We start from the raw sequence: 19,887 nt of genomic DNA, 5'->3' as shown, positions 1-19,887 counted from the left end.
AGGAATGTGAGCGACAAAAGGAGAGAAATTGTGGATAACACAATAGATGCAGCTCCGTGTCTCTGACCTTGCCGTGTCCCCATGCTACCACACATCCGATCCAAAGCCAACCAGACAAACCCAGTTGACCCCATCTTTCATTTCGCCCTAACTGAATAAACGGAAATGGAAAATCTCGGCCCAGAAACTATACAATAAGGAAGCCATTTTGGTCGCACTGCTAGGCCATCTGAAACAGAATGCCATTAAAAAAAAACGCTGCTCCACTCAGCAGCCAAGAGGGGAAGGAAAGAGGAAGAAACTGTGGCTCAAACACTATGAAAGATGGAAGACATTTTGGCTCGGAACGCAGGGAAGGAAGAGACGAGGGTGACATCGGTGAACCCGAGTGAACTCTGCCACCGAAATGAAAAACAAATCACATTGAAAACACAATGCTTAATACTTGGCTGCCCATAGTGGTCTAACCAGCTGCAAAACTCAACACAAATATTTTTTTTAGACATGTTTATTTGACTACAGAGGGCAAATTTAGAGAAGCATTTTGCAACTATAATCAACAAGAAAGTCAAAGTCTGAGCCTGCCATTCAAGTGAAAAATCAGTTATAGTTCTGTTTCTTTACTACAACGTTAGTCTAAGTAAACTGTAAGTTAGGAGACAGTGTCTGGAGAAAGATAAAAGGGCAGACTTTGTAGGTAACTCAGACTCCTATAGCCACATTATCTTCATCTTAACTAAGAATATTTGTTTGCACAAAGACATGTTCCTAACTTCTCTGAAGTAAGGCCTACATTCATAGAGAAAGTAAATGAGAGAAACAACTGCATTTACTAATCATAACTCTATCAGAAGAACATGTACATGTTTAAAATCAACTTCAAATGATACATAACTTTAAGATGTCTTAAACTGACACAGAAACAGTCATTACATTACTTTTCTGTTGATACGACAGGCTTGTTCAGTAAATGCTCTACATACATAAACCCACCAATGATCAGAGTGACATTCTGTGCATGGTTCATGCCTCTTCCAACTCACTACATAATCTCACCACCAGGTGGCAGCAAAGGATTATTTATAATAGACAAGTCCCATTCACAAGATTATGGTCATCTAAATGGACTAATACCATCTTTATTCCTCAACAGAAAGAAGGCCCTACATGATGTTTTCCCTCTTATGTAGAAAAGGTCAACACTACTATGTTTTTATATTATTATTTTTTTGCTGCATTGTATATCTTACATTCTCGTGATTTCTCTATGAACCTCAGTACAGCCCCAGAATTATGTTGTTATGTTTTCATCACACCAGCAGAGGTCGCTCTCTAACAACTTATCAATTGTTAGACTGGTTAAAGGTGTTTTCTCTGTGCAAAGAATAATAATAAGAAAAAGTGACTTACAGAGCGCAGATTTGGAAGAAACCTTTCTATGTCATTCATGTCTATACCGTCATCCTCTTCAAACTTGTTCCTGTTCATCCTAAATCAGAAAAAAACAAACAGAGACAAATTCAGAATCAGTTGATTGCACCCATCAGGAATACAAAACTCAAGACAGTCTTAATCCTATACACAAAACTACGGTACAACTTTACACTGACAAAAGCCCAAGGCCTAAAGCAAAGTCTTACCCCTCTCTGTCAATGTGAGGCAGGTGTTTTGGCGTTCCTCTTAAGTGTTTCCTGTGGAAATGGCTGAAGTCCAGCTTCTCTGGCTGCACGTCCCAGCCTGCACCTCTGTAACCAAGAGCCAAGGTAAAGATTAGATACATCCTGCATCCACGCATTACTACAAGGATTGAGCAGAAAATTCTTCCAGACACTGTCTAGTTAGTTAATCTCAGAGGGAAAGCCTTAAAATCCCTCCAGAAATTGGTTTCAAATTGGAACAGTTATATTTAAAACGAAGACATTCATATCATTTGTTTTCACTGAGCAACTCTGCAGTTTTGTCTGTGTTCACCAAACAAAGGAAGTACATAAATACAGAAACGACTCAATGTGCAACAGCCAAAACTATTCAAACTTTAGGCAGGTGAGTTCATATTATTTATAGTATGAAGCTGATTGATAACAGTAGGTTAACAGGGACTGTAATTTCCATAATCAGTTGATAAACACTGATATAGAAATCAAACGTAAGCATATCTTAACATGGGGAAATATGTATCTGTGCCACTGTTTGGTGTAGTATCTTAACTATACATGTATTCTTTTTCTACATTTCCTCAATTGAGCTAACACTTGTGTCCATGACACTTTACTCATACTGTACAAACACAGGGAGAGAAGTTTATGGTCGAACAGGTTGGTAATAAACACTTCAGCACACTGACTGAAAGAGCTGAGTAGAAAATCACTAACACTACAACAAACGGCCAACCAAACAATGTCAACTTGTAATATAACTTCCAAACATCATTTTCTACCTCTGCTTCTTGAAGCCACAACAAACCTCTACAAAGCTCTAACTAGGAGGACATAAATAACTCCTTTTCAAATCTAACTAGTGTCCATTTTTATTCAGTATTCAATCTGAACTACAGTTAATCTCTGTCTGCATGGAGGGGGGGGAGGGGGGGGGGCTTCTTACATCATCCCACTGTGCCGGCTCCTTCACTCTGTGCTCAGATATGCCAACGTGGCCGGATCTTAGGTAGCAGAAGCTGCTGTTCAGCTGTTACCATGGCAACCAGATCCTCCCTTCAGTGTAACTGATTTGTGTCTCACTCATTCTCTTTCTTTCCTCCTCTTTCCCACGTCTAAGTTTTATGTCTAGCTCTTGTTTGAGAAATTATTTCATCACACAGGAGTCGAGAAAATGTTTTCTCACACAGATTACGCTTTTGCTAACAAGATTTCAAGCACTGACACTTGGTGTTTTCAGAGGAAGTACTCAAGCCCCTGGTGAATTGATGTTCTGTAAATGTGGCTGTTGGCAGACACGCTGAAACTAAAACCGTTTCAACATCAGCACAAAGTCCACAGTCCAGTTAGAGTCAGAGTTTACTGAGCCATCTAAAGGCTCATTTTTCAAATATTATTTTCTTTGAATGCCAGCAATTATTCTGATCTTAATGAAAAAAAGGGAAATACATTTTAGTTAAGACTAGCAAGGTCAAGCTGACATGAAGTCAAAGACCTGATGTCACAAAGTATTATACGAAGAAGATTAAAGAAACACATGCAAGCCACAGAGAGCCAGATACAAGATAAAAACAAAAGCAGCCAGAAGCACCATATACATAACAGTTTAAGCATGAGCAAGTTCAAACAAAAGGGTCTGAAGTTGCTTGTGTGTCAACAGATCTTAAACCCTAAGGGAGTGTTGGAGCTACAACCTCAAATGTACAGTCTCCTTTGGTTTTAAGTCTGAAGAGCTGAAAACCAACAAGTCCTGATTAGAGGACCTCAGGGTCCTGCTGGAATGTAAGGCTGTAGAAGAACTTTGAGGCAGACAGGTGCCTGTCAATGCAGGGCTTCAAAAGTGAAAATAAGAACCTTGAACTGGATTCTAAAATGTATGGGAAGCCAGTGTAGTGACAACAGAGTTGGTGTTACATGTGGCCTTATGGATGACTTTTGTAATAATTGTGGGATGTTTTACTTAAGCCAGGTGAAAATTGAATTACAGTAGTCCAAGTCGGATGAAAAGAAGGCTTGAATAATATTCTACATCATAACTAGAGGAAAACACCATGATACTCACTGAGGCACTCAAGTAACTATAGATAGACCTAAGACCCAGCAGACTGTACATCATATCAAGTCTGAGTTATTGAAAGGCACATACCCGTGTGAGTCCATTGTGTTGGCAGCCCATATGTCCGTCCCCAGGATGTCAAAGGATCCTTCTCTGTTACCATTCTAGAGAAGAAGAAAAAAGAAAGGTTGATACTTCATTTATACCTACTTAACACTTCTTACCAATCTATGACTTCCCTATCTTACAGAAGAGACACACCTCTGGTAGATCCTTTCAGTTTAAAAAAAGGTGCAAATAAAAGATTCTGAAGTAGATTTTTTTTCAAGCAAGTTACCTAGAAAAATGTTCCTGAGACTGTGGGGTGTATCTGTACACATACAGTTATCCTTTAAAAAGATTGGGGTGATTGAGGGAGACAAATAGAAAAAGCAAAAACAAAAACAATGCTAAATTTTAAAAAAACCTGACTTTTAGTCCCGATTACAGGGCAAACTCTGAAAGAAATTCCAAGTGTTTCTCCCACATAAACAATACAAGGGCAGGCCCCCAAGCATATTTCCCGACCATTTTTTATATCCATATCAGATCCCCATCAGTGATCACAAACTCCCCTCCTCTCTTCTATCAGGTCTGATAACCTGCCGTGCCTGACACATGCTGTGCAGAGAGTGATAAGAGACAGAGACGTCTTCTCCTGTCAGTGCACTGATTGAGGAACAACGTCTCCCGTATATTATGAACCTTCTCATTCCACTGTCTTAATTGATTTTGTGCAGTTTCGTGCTGCTGATTTCATTCTGCACTCAAAGGTTTTAGATCATTTTGAGTCACTATGTTATTAAAAAGCCTCATCCACACAGGGACCCCCAGTTGTGATAACGGAATATTAAGTGAAAATGTTCAAAATGTGAGTTGTGTTAATTGGGCGTCTTTACTGATGAGTAGCCTGATGTCATAAGATTGGATGATTACAAGTATAGATAAACAGCAGGAGGCAGGGCGGGGCATGCTACTGTGTGTTTCGAGAGAAGTGCAAATTTCTGCCTGTGTGTGTGGGTGCGTGTTTTAATAATAAAACTGATAGATGGTAAGGTGAGCAGATTAAAGTTGTTTATGAACAATTACTTTAATAAGTAGGAGAAAAAAAGCAACATTATTATTAAAAGCTGATCTCATTTTAATTGTTAACCTCATCCCCAGGTCACCACAGCCACAGGAAGACACTGAACCAGTACAGCGTCATTCTGTGGGAATCACTGCTTCCCATAAGACAACCACACATTAAACCATCTTGCATGGTAGATGCCCACATTGTGGTGACTTGTGGTCACATGTTGAGGTCATTTTGGACCAGAGTGCTTGCAGAGCACAATGAGCACATGACTTAGCTACAGTATGAGACTCAGAGTCTCCAACATTTTCCCTTTCATTTCTTTCAGAGGTGATAAACTCATTTAGCATACACACAGATGTATCTGTACCTTTGCAGGGCCTTTGAACTGGTTGTTTCTGCCTCTGCTGCCGGAGCGGGAGCCAGATCCTGGTCTAGACCCTGAACTGGGTCTGGAACCTGTGCTGCCGTTACTGCTGTGTTCCCACTCGTCCTGCAGAGGTAAAAGAAGATACAAAACACAAGGGCTGAGTTTTATGTTTGAGTAAAGTGTTTGTCAATTTATATTTAACACATAAATATTTAATTCATTTGTAATTCTAATTTTACAGTTAACCAAAAATACCTCTCCGCCTCTCCTGGTGTCTTCTTTCTCTGTTTTTTTAAGGACCGAAGATAATAAATGAGTAAGTTTGCTTAACTGGCACATTTACAGAATGGTTGATTAATTTGCTTTATGAAAAACTAAAATCAATTTGCCGGCTGCTCTTCCTTTCCTCTATTTTTACATGTGTTTTGTGTGCATATAAGAAGTGTAACAGCAGCATCAACATACAGGTGCAGCTAATCAGGCTGATGTCAGCGGGTAACTGCATCCCCAAAGGACGGCAGACAACTATTCTGTCGTGTGCAAATCGCCACAGACCATTTAAAAAGTCCAGTAAGTGAACTACAGCGCTCGCTAAATGGGCAGCAACTGACTGCAGGCCAGTCATGTTGTGACATGTTACGACCAGTTATATGCCTTACTGCTCCGGGAAACAATTGTTTTTTGAAATACAAAATAATAGAATTTTAAACATTGGATTAAAAACATGATGAATTGCCATCAACTTTTTTTAAAATTGAGCATTAACCGCATTTTTAAAAAACATACCCTGTGACAGCCCTAATTTATATTACGGTAATACTGACATTTTAATTTCAGCCTTTACCACCCTGATATTTTTGATCACTCCCCTCTGAGCCTCTCACCCATGCTGTTTCTCTCCCACCACTCACTTCCTGAGGAATCATACCATTGAATCTCAAGGGAGTAATTATTCCTCAATGCAGACCAAAGAGTCAGGATACAGCAGAGCAGAGCACACACACTGACATAGTGATGTTTAGCAGACTAACTGACCTATAATACATTTAGGATTATTCAATTACTGATTCCAGCCTCACTTTATCCCATGTTTCCCATTAAGAACGCACTTTGTCTGCAGTAACCACCAGCAAGCAGTGAAGCTGTGGGTAGCTTCAAAGAGCCTGTTACAGTCTCTTCTAATCATACACTTCAACAGCTGATGGAGAGGGAGAGATGAACACAAACATCCAGAACTCAGACCACAGAACATTTTAGTTAATGCAATGCTCCAGTGATCACACGGCGTGGATGAGCAGAGAGAAGACAGGGCAGTAGAATGAGGGCTGTAGTGGAGGATGAATACTTTACATGTTTTAAGGCTGGATCCTGAAGTTTCTGCCAAATCGCATTAACCACCAACTTTTGCAAGACAAAACGTACAACAAACCCAACACACCCTCTGCACGAAAGCTGGCAGTCAGAGAAGCTGTCTCAGGGTCAGACAAATGAATCACTCCTCAATTGATGAACGAAGGACATGATCAGATATATGCTAGGCTTTATAAGCAAAACATTAACAATCAGGTCCTTTGTGCTGTTTTGCCACTTGTTGATTATGTCTACCGTATTTTCCGCACTATAAGGCGCACTTAAAAGCCTTGAATTTTCTCAAAAAACGACAGTGCGCCTTATATATGGATCAATTGGTTAATTGGTTGAACCATACTGGTTGTACACGGCGCTCAGCGACACTGACTCGGATAATGACGAGAGGGAGCCGGGCATGTCGGATGCCGTACTCGCCCAACTGTTCAATTCGGACACTGAAGAAGAAGAATTCGAGGGATTCGTGGACGGGGAATGAACTGAAAAAGTGAGCTTTACGTGTTATACGTAACTGAACAATGTTGAGTTATGCACTAACGTTTGAATTAGCGGTATCAGACTGTGTTTCTTTTACGTGTTTACAACTGAACAAGGCTGGGAGATATTGTTAATATGCACATTAACGTTTGAACAACGTTGAGTTATTGTGAATGCACTTGTGAATGCATTGTGAATATAAATATAAATACGTATAAAATGTATTTATATTTATATATTCACAATATCTCCCAGCCTTGTTCAGTTGTAAACACGTTCTATTCTATGCGCCTTATAATCCGGTGCGCCCTATATATGAAAACAGTTCTAAAATAGGCCATTCATTGAAGGTGCGCCTTATAATCTGGTGCGCCTTATAGTGCGGAAAATACAGTACTTGTTGCTGATATAATGTAGATTAATGTAGTATGATCTACAGTCACACACCATAACAAAATTGTGTTTTAAAATTTCATTCAAGTTGAACAAAGAATGTTTAAGTCTTGTTTTGTCAATGCCAATAATACAGCTTTTTTACATCTCCAGGACGTAAAAGAAAAGATTCAAACAGGAGAGAAACTGACACAAAATCAGTCATGTTTGTAAACAAAGCAGTAGACCCAGTTAGGTTTAATTCATTATCAGTTGAGGAACACACAAAAAGCTATTTGTAATGTTCATTTTTCTTCTCAAAAGGTGACTTTAGAGTTTATGTATCAGTCATTGATCTTTAATAGAAACCATAAAGCCCTCTTAATGGATGTTCGGGAATAGTGTACCCAGCCCCTTTCTTTGCCTCTGCAGCCCATGATCAGAATCTAAATGAATCTACGCAAAACTTCAGAGTAAGTGATTATTAACATTTATCGATTAAAAGGTAAAGCCCAAAGCTGTGGAAGAGCAGAATGCTTACAAACACACTTACTGGCTTGAATGAGCCTCTCCCCCGTGAAGACGTCCAGCTGCCATCTTTCTTGTTGTTACAGTCATCGGTCCACTGAAGGAGAGAAAAAAGGTGTTTATAGTCAACCAAACACAGAGGTAGGGTAAAAATGAAAAACAGCAATTTTCTTGGGCTTTATTTATTTTATAAACAATTTAAAAAGGACAGTATATAGCAGCAGTGATGGTGGATGTACGCATTTTCTAGGATCACAATTACATTAACACAGAGAGCTGATAAAATCGGGGACTCTACCAGATAAAGCCAATAATAATCAAATATGAGCCTAGTAAGAGCATGTCATCCATTTAAGTAATAAGACTCTGACCTGCGGCACCTTGTCACTATTGTCCAACTCTAACTCTCCATCTGCTTTGTCTCCCAGAAGCCCTTGCACCTGGTACTCCAGCACATAGCTGTCAATGAAGCGCTCCAGCTCCTCTATCTCCTGCGAGCGTGTGCTCCCAGCCTCAGAGGATGCAGACGCCACGGAGGAGTTTTCCATGGCAACTGGCGCTGTGACGGGTGGACCGGGAGGAGGGGGAGGGAAGGAGGAGAGTGACCTGTGAGGAAGAGGGAAAGAGAGATACAGAGAAAGGTAAGATAACAGTCCTGCATGAGAAGTATCTTACATGTTAAGACATCTACTTCCTTTGATTACATTAAACCCAATAATCCTTGGTGCATCTGAAAGTACTACAATAATAATTCACACATCTCTTACTTTGGTCCTCCTCAACTTTTTAACACTTCAATGAGGCACATGATCTCACTGCTCTCAAGACACAATCATATGCAATGCTTGCTTCAAGGTAGACTGTGCTGGTGTGACGCTACTGCAGGCACAGCCGATGTTTTCATCCAGATTATTTCCAATCAATATTTTTGATAAACCTTCAACTCATCTCTGCTAATTCCTCTCCCCAAACTTCCTCTGGTGTTGCCACTCATACACCTCTGTATGTCCGTTTCCCTCCTTGTTTTTCCACCTCTTCCCTGCTGTCTGTCTCTCCTTTCAGTGCTTGTGATCACCTGACTCCTGGCCAACAGCGAAGCAGCTTCACTCCAGCCTGCCTGCCTATTGCTACTAAGCTCCTTTACATCATGGCTTGATCACCGGCCATGCAAAGAGGATTTATGGCCCTGGAGCACGCAGAATTGTATCTGCTGAGCCCTGGGGACTCGCCTGGGGGAGCCCGGTACATTTGTAGCCAACAAGTCGCCTCACACAAGTTTAAACCCTTTGTTTTGGTTTGGACCACATGGATTACTAATGCCATGATCACGAGGAGTGCTTAAAGATTGTCTTTGGTCTATTTTTTTTACATCAAATATGATGTGTTTAACTGCTGCACTATGTATAATAATAAAACAGCAAGCCAAATAAACCAAAAAGTACAACATTAAAAAAAATAAGTTCTCAGATGTACTTTTTAAAGACCAATAACAATTTTAACACGTTCACAACTACTGAGTAAACACTCGTTTGGGAAATCTGACTTCAGGTTCAGCGAAAGGCCAGCACCGGCTTCCCTGCTGAGCAAGAACCTGGAATCTGAATCAGGACATTATCTGCACTTCAGAATCTCCCTATTAATCGCAACCCTGCTGATTTTCTTTACGTACAAATAGAACTAACGCTTTAATCTCTGAATAGTATGTAGCAGGGTCAACATGTCCTAATCTGACCTACTGTAGTGTCAGTAGTATAATCCATCCATACATTGATACCGGCGCGCTGATTAGCCTGATCACAGTTAGCCAGCTAGACAAGCATTAGCTCTGGGTCAGGCTGCAGCATTTTCTAAATAACAAACAGCACACAGGATGCATGACACTCATGAGTTGCTGCATATTGCAAATATAAAAAAGCACAACAGTATAGCATATACAGTATGTCTTCACAAACATACACAGGAACTATTCTCATAAACTCGAAGCTCCTGTGCTGCCTCAAAAATTGTCTAAGGCAATGCACCAAATGTCAGACTAATTTAAACACATTTTCTAATATATTTTAGATATGTATAATTACCTGAGTGAATAACCAGTTCAATGCCAATACAGTTTCTCAGCCATTCCGGTCTCAGTACTAAAAGCTTCCTTAGAGAACTGTGCACATGGCAAAAAATATATATATCCCCAAAAATGTACGCTTGCTGCCTTGACACAGCTTGACAAAGTGAAGTGTCTTTTTTCAGTTGACTGTTACTTTTTTATTTTGCAGCGTCTCCAGGAGCGGCCAGTACACTCTGATAAATGAGATTCTTAATCTCGATGAGGCTTTCCCGGTTAAATCAATTTAAAATAAAATAAAAACTTGATTTAATCATACAGAATACTTGGTAAGCAGTTTATGAACTATTTTTATACATTGTAATGCCATTTAAAGCAGAGGTCTAGCTTTAAATCTTGTCACACTAAGTTTAAAGGATTCAATATTTCATAGTGTCTGGGAGGTTTTGATGGATGTGTACAACATTCAGCAGTGGACTTACTTTGTCTTCCGTTTTTAATTTTGTCCACTCCTAACCAATGTAAAGTTGTAGGTGCAGAGAGAAACTCTGTGACCATTTCACATGGATTCAAACTTTTTTGTGTCGACTATAAAGCTCCTTTTATCACAGCACAGTTTAAATGAATAGAGAAGCATTCGATAATAGAAGTCTGGATTTTGTAACTCTTTGATGCAAAGTGGAGGTGGTTGTAGGCAGCTCAGTCAGATGTCCTCCTCTGTCCTTGACATGTAGTATAGAGTTACTGCCTAAGGGGAAACTGCTGCCAATAGATATATTGACCCGTCCATTAATGCAGCTCTCATCTAAACCTCTGTCTTTCGGTCTTTTAATTAGGTTTTTTTTTTTTCACATCAACCTTAAGTGACACTTTCCAAGAGAATCATGTGCTGAGCCAACAAATCACAAGACATGTACAAGAATTTTGGTCAACCACAATAACATCATAGTCAATACCCAAAAAATACTTTTTCTGTGTCTTTATCTTGACTCAAAGTCCTTTTCACCAAGCTGCGTTTCACAACACATGATTCTAAACCGGCAATGCTCTTTCAAAAAACCTTTATGCTTGTCATTTCAGCTTTGATTTCCTTCTGGTGGATGAGCAAACACGTTGCTGTTCTACCCCTATATGAGACTGATGTTCCAGAGTTGCACATCATAGCTAATGCAACAGTCAACAACACAAAACACAGTCAACCCTGTAGCGTGCTAATGGTAGGCTGATGTTGTGGTTGAGATTAAGGCAAAGATTTCATCAGACCTAAATCAAAGAAGAGGCTGCTGACTGCATTTGGCATACATGAGAAAATATAACAGACAAAAAAGGAAAATAAGCTGGGTCTCTCTGATCTTTGATCAAAAGAGGGACTGAAGGTCAGGATCACAAATAGCATCCCCAAACTCAAGTGTCATTTTGCCAACAGACACACTTATAAGAGAAAGCAGTGATATGGGTTCTCAAGTCATAAGATACTGATGCAATGACCAGGGAAAGCAGATGCATTATAAAAACAGTTTTATGACTTAAGCCTACCATTTTAAAATAATGACATGAGTAAGTCTTGCAACAAAACATAATTTCAACTCTCCATTATTTTTCTTCTTGATTATTGGGGAAGTGTAAGAGTTATATGAAGGATACCTTTTTATTAAACTGTTAATCATGAGTGCCACAAGATTATAAAAGTCAGTGCTTAGCTCTGTACTCCTTGATCCATTTTTTGTAGCTCAATTAATGTCGCCAAAAGAATAAAACATATCCTTGTTGTTTTTTTTCAATTATCAGCTAAACCTAACATTTAAAGGCCGTTCGAAATAGGTTCTTTAGAGAGTACCAGTGCCCTTATCTCACTGTGTGTGAATAGGACAAAGTCAGTCAGACATTGCTCTAGTCTGAAGATGAAATATGTTGCAGTTTTCATCACACTGTGAGCATTCTTATTTGGCTTGGAAGTGGGTCAAAGCATTGATCTTTGTCTGTCCGTCCCACCATCTTTTCCCTTCACAAACAACATCTTTCAGTTCTACATCCCACAAACCCTGACTCCTCCCCTGCCTCTTTCTGTCTCCACCCTTTTCTGTTCCTCCCTCAGTTCTACCAGCTGTTTCAACAAAGGGCTGCACTGCACACTTTAGCTTCAATGTGGCTGTAGATGACAAACTGGCATATTAATGATATCAACATACAACACTTTTATGCCTAGAAAGCCTGATCTTTGTTATCGTCAACCTTCAAAACTAAACACGCTTATCAACGCCTTGGAAGGCCCAGGTAGGTCGATGACTGACTGTAAAATGCAGAGCAGCATGTATGGCTGTATAGCCTAGCTGAAGAATCTGCCCGAGCCAAGCACCATCCAAGCTGCACATATTAAACTGGCCAGACAGACACAGCGTGGCACTGGACTACACACTGTTTCCTTTGTTTGAGAGGCAGAGACAAGCACCAATACACACCATCTGTACTTCATGATAGGATAAATCAACATATAGGTGAGACAGTAGATCGATAACTTAAATAAAAAAATTGCTCAACTAATAGTTTTGAAATATATAGCATGCCCAGTGCTTCATTAGTTATCGTTTTAACTATAATAATCTATATAATCCTATGTTAAGGATTATATTGTCTTCAATGATCATGTTTCTGTGATTCAAATGTTTAAAAAAAATGTTGTGCTTGTGAATAATGAAATCAATTTACTATTCTATACATTTAATAAAAAATAAAGTATTCACTTCTGCATAATTCTACAACAAAAGACATGACAGCGATGTTGAATTGTCCCCTAGGGTTAAAAGACACGATGTTGCTACGGTATACAGCATGCCTATAAACATAGTTATCATGGCAGAGTAAAACAACATATCATAGGCCACGTTTTGCAGCCATTCACAACCTTTGAAGTGGTTACACAACAACTAAAGAGTTAAATACCATAATCCAGACAACCCAAACAGAGACAACATGAGACCCAGTCCCCCCCCAGTAGGAGACCAAGTCAATGTTCTCACCCCATGCAGCGTGAGCAGCTCATACAGCTAATCTGGTCTACTACTGACTGGCGGGCTTAACAAACTCACACATGGGCTTAAATATAATCGCGAGTAGTCTACTTATGAAAGCCCTATAGCAATAAAGCAGGTGTATAAGTGCTTTATTGCACTTACACACCTGCGGGAAAATTGTGGGAAAATTTGGAAAAAAAACTCACATAATGCATTCTGTATGATGTTGTGATGACCTTGTTGTTAATGAGTTCCTTTAATATTAAGTGCGATTTTGGTGGGTGGTGCCCATACAAAATGCTGCTGAAATAGTTTTAAAGGGGCTATGTTTGAATTGCTTGCAGCCTTTTTGCTTAACAGGGATATCAGGCTTTATGTAGCCACTACATTCATTTTGTTATTTTTCTTGCAATTCTATCTACATCCTGAGGGAGAAAGAAAACTAATATCTGTGTTGCCAAAAATGGGCCTGATTACAATTCAGAAAGCAAAAGCTAGCGAGCTAGTTCCACGAGGAGGGCAGAGAACAGCAGAGGGAAGTGCATGTTTGGGCAATTTTCTTTGATATTTTTCCATTTGGAAAATTTCTACATTGCTCTTAATCTTGACTTGTTTCTCCAAAGTATCCTTCCCAAACGTTCACTGAACCTGATCCTAGTCCTGCAAAAAGCCTGAGGACATAAAGAGTGAAACTGAACTGTTGAATTCAACGTTTATCGGCAGGATATGAAATCCTCAGTTCTTCATTTAAAAATCACAGTTTACATGCAGAATGTCACTGAAATACGTGTAAAATACAAATACTCCTCTGCTGGGAGAGCGAATCAGTTGTATCCATTCACTGTAACAAGCTGTTGTGAGTGACTGTGTTTACTCACACAGTGTGGGCCGGGTGCCCTGATTCTAGATGCCTGGGCCAGTAGAAGAGAGTCTGCTCATGCTGCAGAGGGGGGGTCCAAGAGCATGTGCATGTGAGTGTACACTTAAAACAATAGACCCATTGTGCCCCTTTGCCCCTGTAGTGACCGAATGGGAGAGGATTGGGCATGTTCAAAACTCTGGAACTGTTAAGGACAATAGCCAAACAATGCTTTTCTGTCCAAATCCACACACAAATACAAAAATCCTGACAAACATACGGGGGGGGGGGGGGTTGAAAGCTTTACAACATATATAGAGTGAAAGCAGAAGTTGTGAGCCCTCAAAGCTGAACAAAAGTGAAAAGAGAAACAACAAAGGTCGGTGTGCAGCAAAGCCATGGTGGCCATTATTTGTTGAACACATAAGCTGATGTCAAAACAAGTAGCTGAGAACAAAAAGGTAAGCAATAGAGAAACCAAAACCGCACCAATAGTCCTGTGATAGTTAATCATTGAAACATGCAGGCTACGTCGTTTCCTGAGAACTACATTTCTGCTTGAGGCCTTATTTCCTCAGCTAAAAGCCACCTCCTGTTATCTCACCTCATACAGAGCTCCTGTATGTCCTCATCATTACTCGGTTTCTATCGTTCCTCATTTCACACTCACTCATCCAAACACTTCAGGCCCCATAATGAGCAGCAGTTCCCACTGAAATGAGGCTAGATTTCTGCTATACAGGCTGAGTCAGGGTGTTCCAGTTTTCTACAGGCTACTCCCACACTCTCTATAACATGAAGCTGTTGTTGTTACTCCCCCACTCTCTACAAAATACTGCATGCATTGAACTAAGGATGCGTCACAGTCCAATCCCCTAAAACTACCCCACATAACAGCGCTCGCTCAAGCATAAGATACAGAAGTAAAAATAACATGCTGCTACTGAAATCAATTCCGGCACTATTATTTCCGGCTTATCTTGGATCATTCTCCTATGTCCTATTCCTATTTGACCTCTGAGGGAATAGTTCACAGACATAATCATCACATCAATGTAGCACTCATGTGCTTGGGCTGCAGTTTACTGGTCTGATGATGCACAGCACTGTGTCTGCTTACAAGTCCCAAATGAGGCTGTTTTTCTAGCCAATTTAAACCACCAGCCATTACCCATATTTCTTTAACAGTGACAAGGCCATGATAGTTTAAGTTTTCGATTGCTCATTTTTAACTTTCATAATTAAACTCAACTTTTGCTGCGATGTAATCACTTAAAGGAAACATGACACAGTGGAATTTATTGATGAACCACTCATAGCCTTGTCAGAGATAAAATGACAGATTAGATCAGTTTTATTTGTGAGGAGGACACTTAGCAAAGTGCTATTTTAGTTTCATTTCACACTTTAACTGTGATGGGATTAAGCAGTTCTGTAATCAAGCACACACTGTAACTTCAAGGGTTTAAAAAAACCTGTTAATAATATGTGGTTAAATCCTTTTTTTATTGAGCAGCCACAAAGGCACTCGATGCAAATCAAGATTGTCAGCATAATCTTGATTTCACTGAATCCTGATTCATTGACAATAATGGCTTTCTTCAATGAATTTCATTTTTTTCAGGATAAGGATACTGTCTTGCAGGAAGAAAAAACATTTCCTGTATCTTGTTAAGTTAGCAGTTGGTTATTAAGTTGTGTCACAATATGTTTTTAGTGCTCTCCTTTTATACACTGTAATTTCCTGCAAGTACAGGCCCATGTTCCAGCACTGACACTGTCACACACAAACATGTCACTGCATGCAACATCAAAACTTTCTTCTTTTTGCTAGGCATACCTTTGTCCGTGTAAAATCAAAATAGAGGAAGTAACATGAGTTCATAAATAATAGATTTGTAAATAATTAACACAGGTTTGACAGAACCATGATCACAATCGGTGAATCTAGTTAACTATGACGCCATCAACTTGGGTAGACTTTAGATGATAGACACACCAAGATAAATAAGGGTGACGGACACTGGCAGAACCTGACTTGCAACAAGGCAGTCTGATGAAATAGCGGCGGCGCCTCAAGTTGAGGCGCCGCAGCTGTGTGGGCAACTTGGGCCAGGATCACACAGGGTAAACAGATATGCTCCATTTTCGGGATTGGATTGGATTTCATCAGGATCGGATACATTTGATGCAGAAAACCCTCTTCACCCTAACGCTATATAGATCGGGCAAATTTGATGTTGCTTTTTCATACCGGGGCACATCGTGTTTCGTAAGTCAGGAGGGTCTCTGTTGTGTGACTTGTGCGGTGGCACGCAAGCGTTCCTTCACCTCAGTAAAGTCACTCTGATCCAATCAGTCTGTGAACAGTAGGAATCCCAGGAATGTTATGAGCAAACTTGCCTTCAATAAAACGTAAAAGCACCAGTGGGGACAACTTGGTTTAAAGATTGTGAGCTTAGAATTTAAACCTACTTGCATCAATGTGTTAGTATAATTGCCAAGGGTGTTTTTTTTGGTTTTCCAGCTCACACTGAACAAAAAATAATCCCTCCATTCCCCCTCAAACCCCCACACAGGACTACCTCACTGGACTGTAAAATACAATATAACATACATCACAAACGTGCAATATATTTACCTGTATAGTAATTTTACTCATAGCTTTTCTTTTTATATCTATTTATATCTGCACCTTCTTTTTCTATGTGAATACTTGCTGCTGTTTTATCTGCAATGTAAAGTACAAGTTTGAAAGACAATAAAGAAAGTTTAAGTCTAACATGGTTCCAGCTTGTCCAATCAACTGCTTATTAATGAAGCATTATACAAACCAACTACCCCAAACAACTGCGTGTGTTTGCATCCAGTTCTGTAAGAGATGATTGCTCTTTTGTCAGATATGATTCAGGGTATGTTACTGACTTCTCTCGACAGTCCAGTCCTGCCACAGTCCAGCAGCATACGTGATCCACTCTTTGTCGTTTTAGGGTCAACAGCTGACCAGGCTGCTGATCTGCCAGCTAGCTCAGCTCCTTTTACCAGGGCATGCTGACATATTGTTGCATTTTTTTTTTTTTGAATGGCTATTCCTGTCATTCCAGCCCGGCTATTGTAACACGACGTGTTTCCCCAAACTGGGTGTGGAGACGACCTTTTACGACTGACCAATTATTATTCAATCACAACACACGCTGTAGCTTTTTCCCCCCCTTTCTGTTGCACTCCGTGTAACCACGCCCATGCTGCCTGGGAAGCTAGCAGTGCCATGCCTCCTCTAAGTCAAGGGGGTTTATTAACCACGGTAGGTATTTACGGTGAGCACATGAACTTAAGCACCACAATGTCCCTGTCAACTAATAACAAAGCCACATCTGGAGGCGCCTCCAACAGCCTCCGCGTGTCCGGCCGAGTATCACCGGGTAACAAAGGTGACGCAAGCTTTGCGGGCTAACCCAGCCGGAGCTACCTACCGTTAGCAAGCTCTTAAGTCAAACAGTAAACAACAGGTCACTCAATACGACTAAAACCCGACTCTCACGTCAGCTTCGCTCATATCAACAGGTCTGTCGGTGGATGACAAAAGACAAAAAAAAACAAAAACACGTCAGTCACAGCTAACAACGTCGTCTAGCTGAAACTGTTATGGTACCCATAGCTAAAAGCGTCCATACCGACAGATACCTCCCCCCGGCTTTAAGAGGGATAAATCCTTACCCGAAGTGAGCTTCGACTCCTTTTGGGGAAGCTGGGTTCACCACCCGGGATCAATTCCGCCTTGTCATGGGTGTGTGTGGTTTTTTTGTCCACAAGAAAAGTGGGGGGGGAAGAGGATTAGGTGTCTAGAGGCGGCTAACTCCGACGTCCCAGGCAAGAGGAGAAAAAAAAAGGGAATGCAGGAATGTGACGTTCAGTCCGGTTCGCTGGCAGCGTTGACACGTGCACTCTAGAGTGAAGCATTGTGGGAAACGTGGTTCAATAACAAAGAGAGCGCTGCTTGAGAAGGTAATTGATGAATAACTGTTTTTTTTTTGTTTTTTTAGCTGTTACACACCCGGTATTGTTGCCTCACTACCTGATAGGATGATAGTGTTGATACAGTTCAAACTGTTTTACTCTGTTACTATAGGAACTTAATAAATGAAATATTAACAAAACTATCCATATGGTTTTAAACTTAACCAGCTAACCCTCACATGAATAAGATAAGATAATATATACTTTATTCATCCCAGCAGGGAAATTTAGGTGTTCCAGCAGCCACCATACATACAACATACACACATACATACATACATACATGAATTGCCCCCCGGGACAAATAGAGTTTTTTGAATTGAATTGAATTGAATTTGAATTGAATTGAAACACACAACACAACACATTTATACATGCATATCCCACCCATACAAAAAACATGAGCCCACAATACATAGCCAGGATAAAAGAAAAGTGGTATGGATGGTCCATGTGCATAAGTAGCTGTTACTCATAGATAACAGTACAAAATACTAGCTCTGCCAGTGCATAGTATGATAGATAAATAAAGAATTATTATAAAAAAGCAGTCAAGTGTACAAATATACAGGTGTAAAATACAGTTTGATATATGCAGCTCAGGCTAAAGTTTAAAAGTTGAAATGTCTTCTGTCCTTACTTAAAGGGGAGTCGTTATAAAGCTTAGCTGCCGTAGCCTCCCACTAAAAACACTCTTTTGTTCACACACGAGATTGTGTAAGGGATGCATGTTATTGTCCATAATGTTCAACCGTTTCTGTATCATCCTTCTCCCCATCACCACCTCCAGGGGCTCCACAGCAGTCTCCCAGCACAGAGCCAGCCCTCCTAATCAGCTTGTTAAGATTTTTAGAGCCCAAAAGCCCTGATGCTGCTGCCCCAACGGACGGCTGCAAAGAAAATAGCACTTGCCACAAGAGTCTGATAAAACAATCTAAGAAATAAAGACTAAACCGATCATGAAAGACCTAAAGCTATAGCGTAGTTGGGAAAATGATCAAACATAAGACCAACTTAATATACTATACACTGCACTGGTATGTCAAAGCCAAACATCTTACCAGTTTACAAGAAAAAAAGACAGGAGTATCTATCACGATCATCAAAATTATATTTATAGCCTACATTTTTATCTGAAACGGACAATTTCACAAACTATGATCTACCCTTTTTTGAAAATAGGAAAGTGGGAATTAGTTCAAAACATATTTGGGCATATTTGGTTCTCAAGAGTTTCTTCATATGTGTTAAATAAAATAAGCGAAAAATTACACACACATGATGGCAGCCCTTTAAGTTAAAAAGCCCTAATGTGACATTATTTACCTCCTTTAATGTATCACAGAAGATATATCAAAGATTATCTAGTGCTTGTAACGGGTTTGAATCCAGTCCCACTGTGTGAATTATTTCCCCTCTTTAGCTCTTTCAAATTTATGAAAGGTGTTTTTTTTTTTTGTAGTTGTTGAAAGTAATACATTTGGTAGTTTGCTCAAACAACAAAACACATGAATATAATAAACATTAAAAATGACATTCAAAGATGATGCTTCATTTATAGGGAACAAGTGTTGCAAATTAGCATCCACTATAAACACTATGATACTTGCATTGGATTGCTGTTTTCAGTTTGTCTAATGAAACGTAAAACAATAAAAAATGATTTATCCGTCTAAAATCCTGACCTATACATCCTCTCATAGAAAGAAACAACTTTGTTCAGACTAAAATCCACTGACTCTGATTACACCTCCAAGCAAATACAAATGACCCACTGAACAATATTTTGATGTAATTATGACCCCTTGTGGACAAACTGAAAAGCACAGTTGGTGGACTAGGCTGCTACATTTCTCAGTGTTTGGGTTATTCTGTAGTTGTTTGAACGTGTGCATATTAAAAAACAGGGTTTCACAAGTGTCCCTTTTAAATATAGTAGACCTGCATATAAACATTGAACAGAACTTAAATTAGAGTCAGTCAGACACAGAAAACAGAAAC

At 39.8% G+C, this 19,887-nt stretch overlaps 1 protein-coding gene across 4 annotated transcripts in view; it reads right to left on the bottom strand.

The window, feature by feature from the left end:
- The window catches only part of ctif (CBP80/20-dependent translation initiation factor), a 51,095-nt gene extending 33,339 nt beyond the window's left edge, over positions 1-17,756 (bottom strand). For 2 of the 4 annotated variants that reach the window (XM_065965452.1, XM_065965455.1), the window contains exons 1-7: positions 17,587-17,755; positions 8,312-8,546; positions 7,966-8,037; positions 5,196-5,318; positions 3,802-3,875; positions 1,641-1,745; positions 1,411-1,489 (exon numbers count right to left, since the gene is read on the bottom strand). In XM_065965452.1, coding sequence (XP_065821524.1) covers positions 1,411-1,489; positions 1,641-1,745; positions 3,802-3,875; positions 5,196-5,318; positions 7,966-8,037; positions 8,312-8,488 — 630 coding nt within the window. In that variant the 5' untranslated portion in view covers positions 8,489-8,546; positions 17,587-17,755. Of the gene's footprint in view, positions 1-1,410; positions 1,490-1,640; positions 1,746-3,801; positions 3,876-5,195; positions 5,319-7,965; positions 8,038-8,311; positions 8,547-16,794; positions 16,952-17,586 lie in introns of those variants that run through there. The other 2 variants (XM_065965454.1, XM_065965453.1) reach the window with 2 other exon arrangements.
- Positions 17,757-19,887: the final 2,131 nt, after the last annotated feature.

This window comes from Labrus bergylta, chromosome 17 (assembly GCF_963930695.1).
Source record: "Labrus bergylta chromosome 17, fLabBer1.1, whole genome shotgun sequence".
In the NCBI taxonomy this organism is placed as follows: Eukaryota; Metazoa; Chordata; class Actinopteri; order Labriformes; family Labridae; genus Labrus; species Labrus bergylta.
This window is presented reverse-complemented; position numbering and strand designations above follow the sequence as displayed.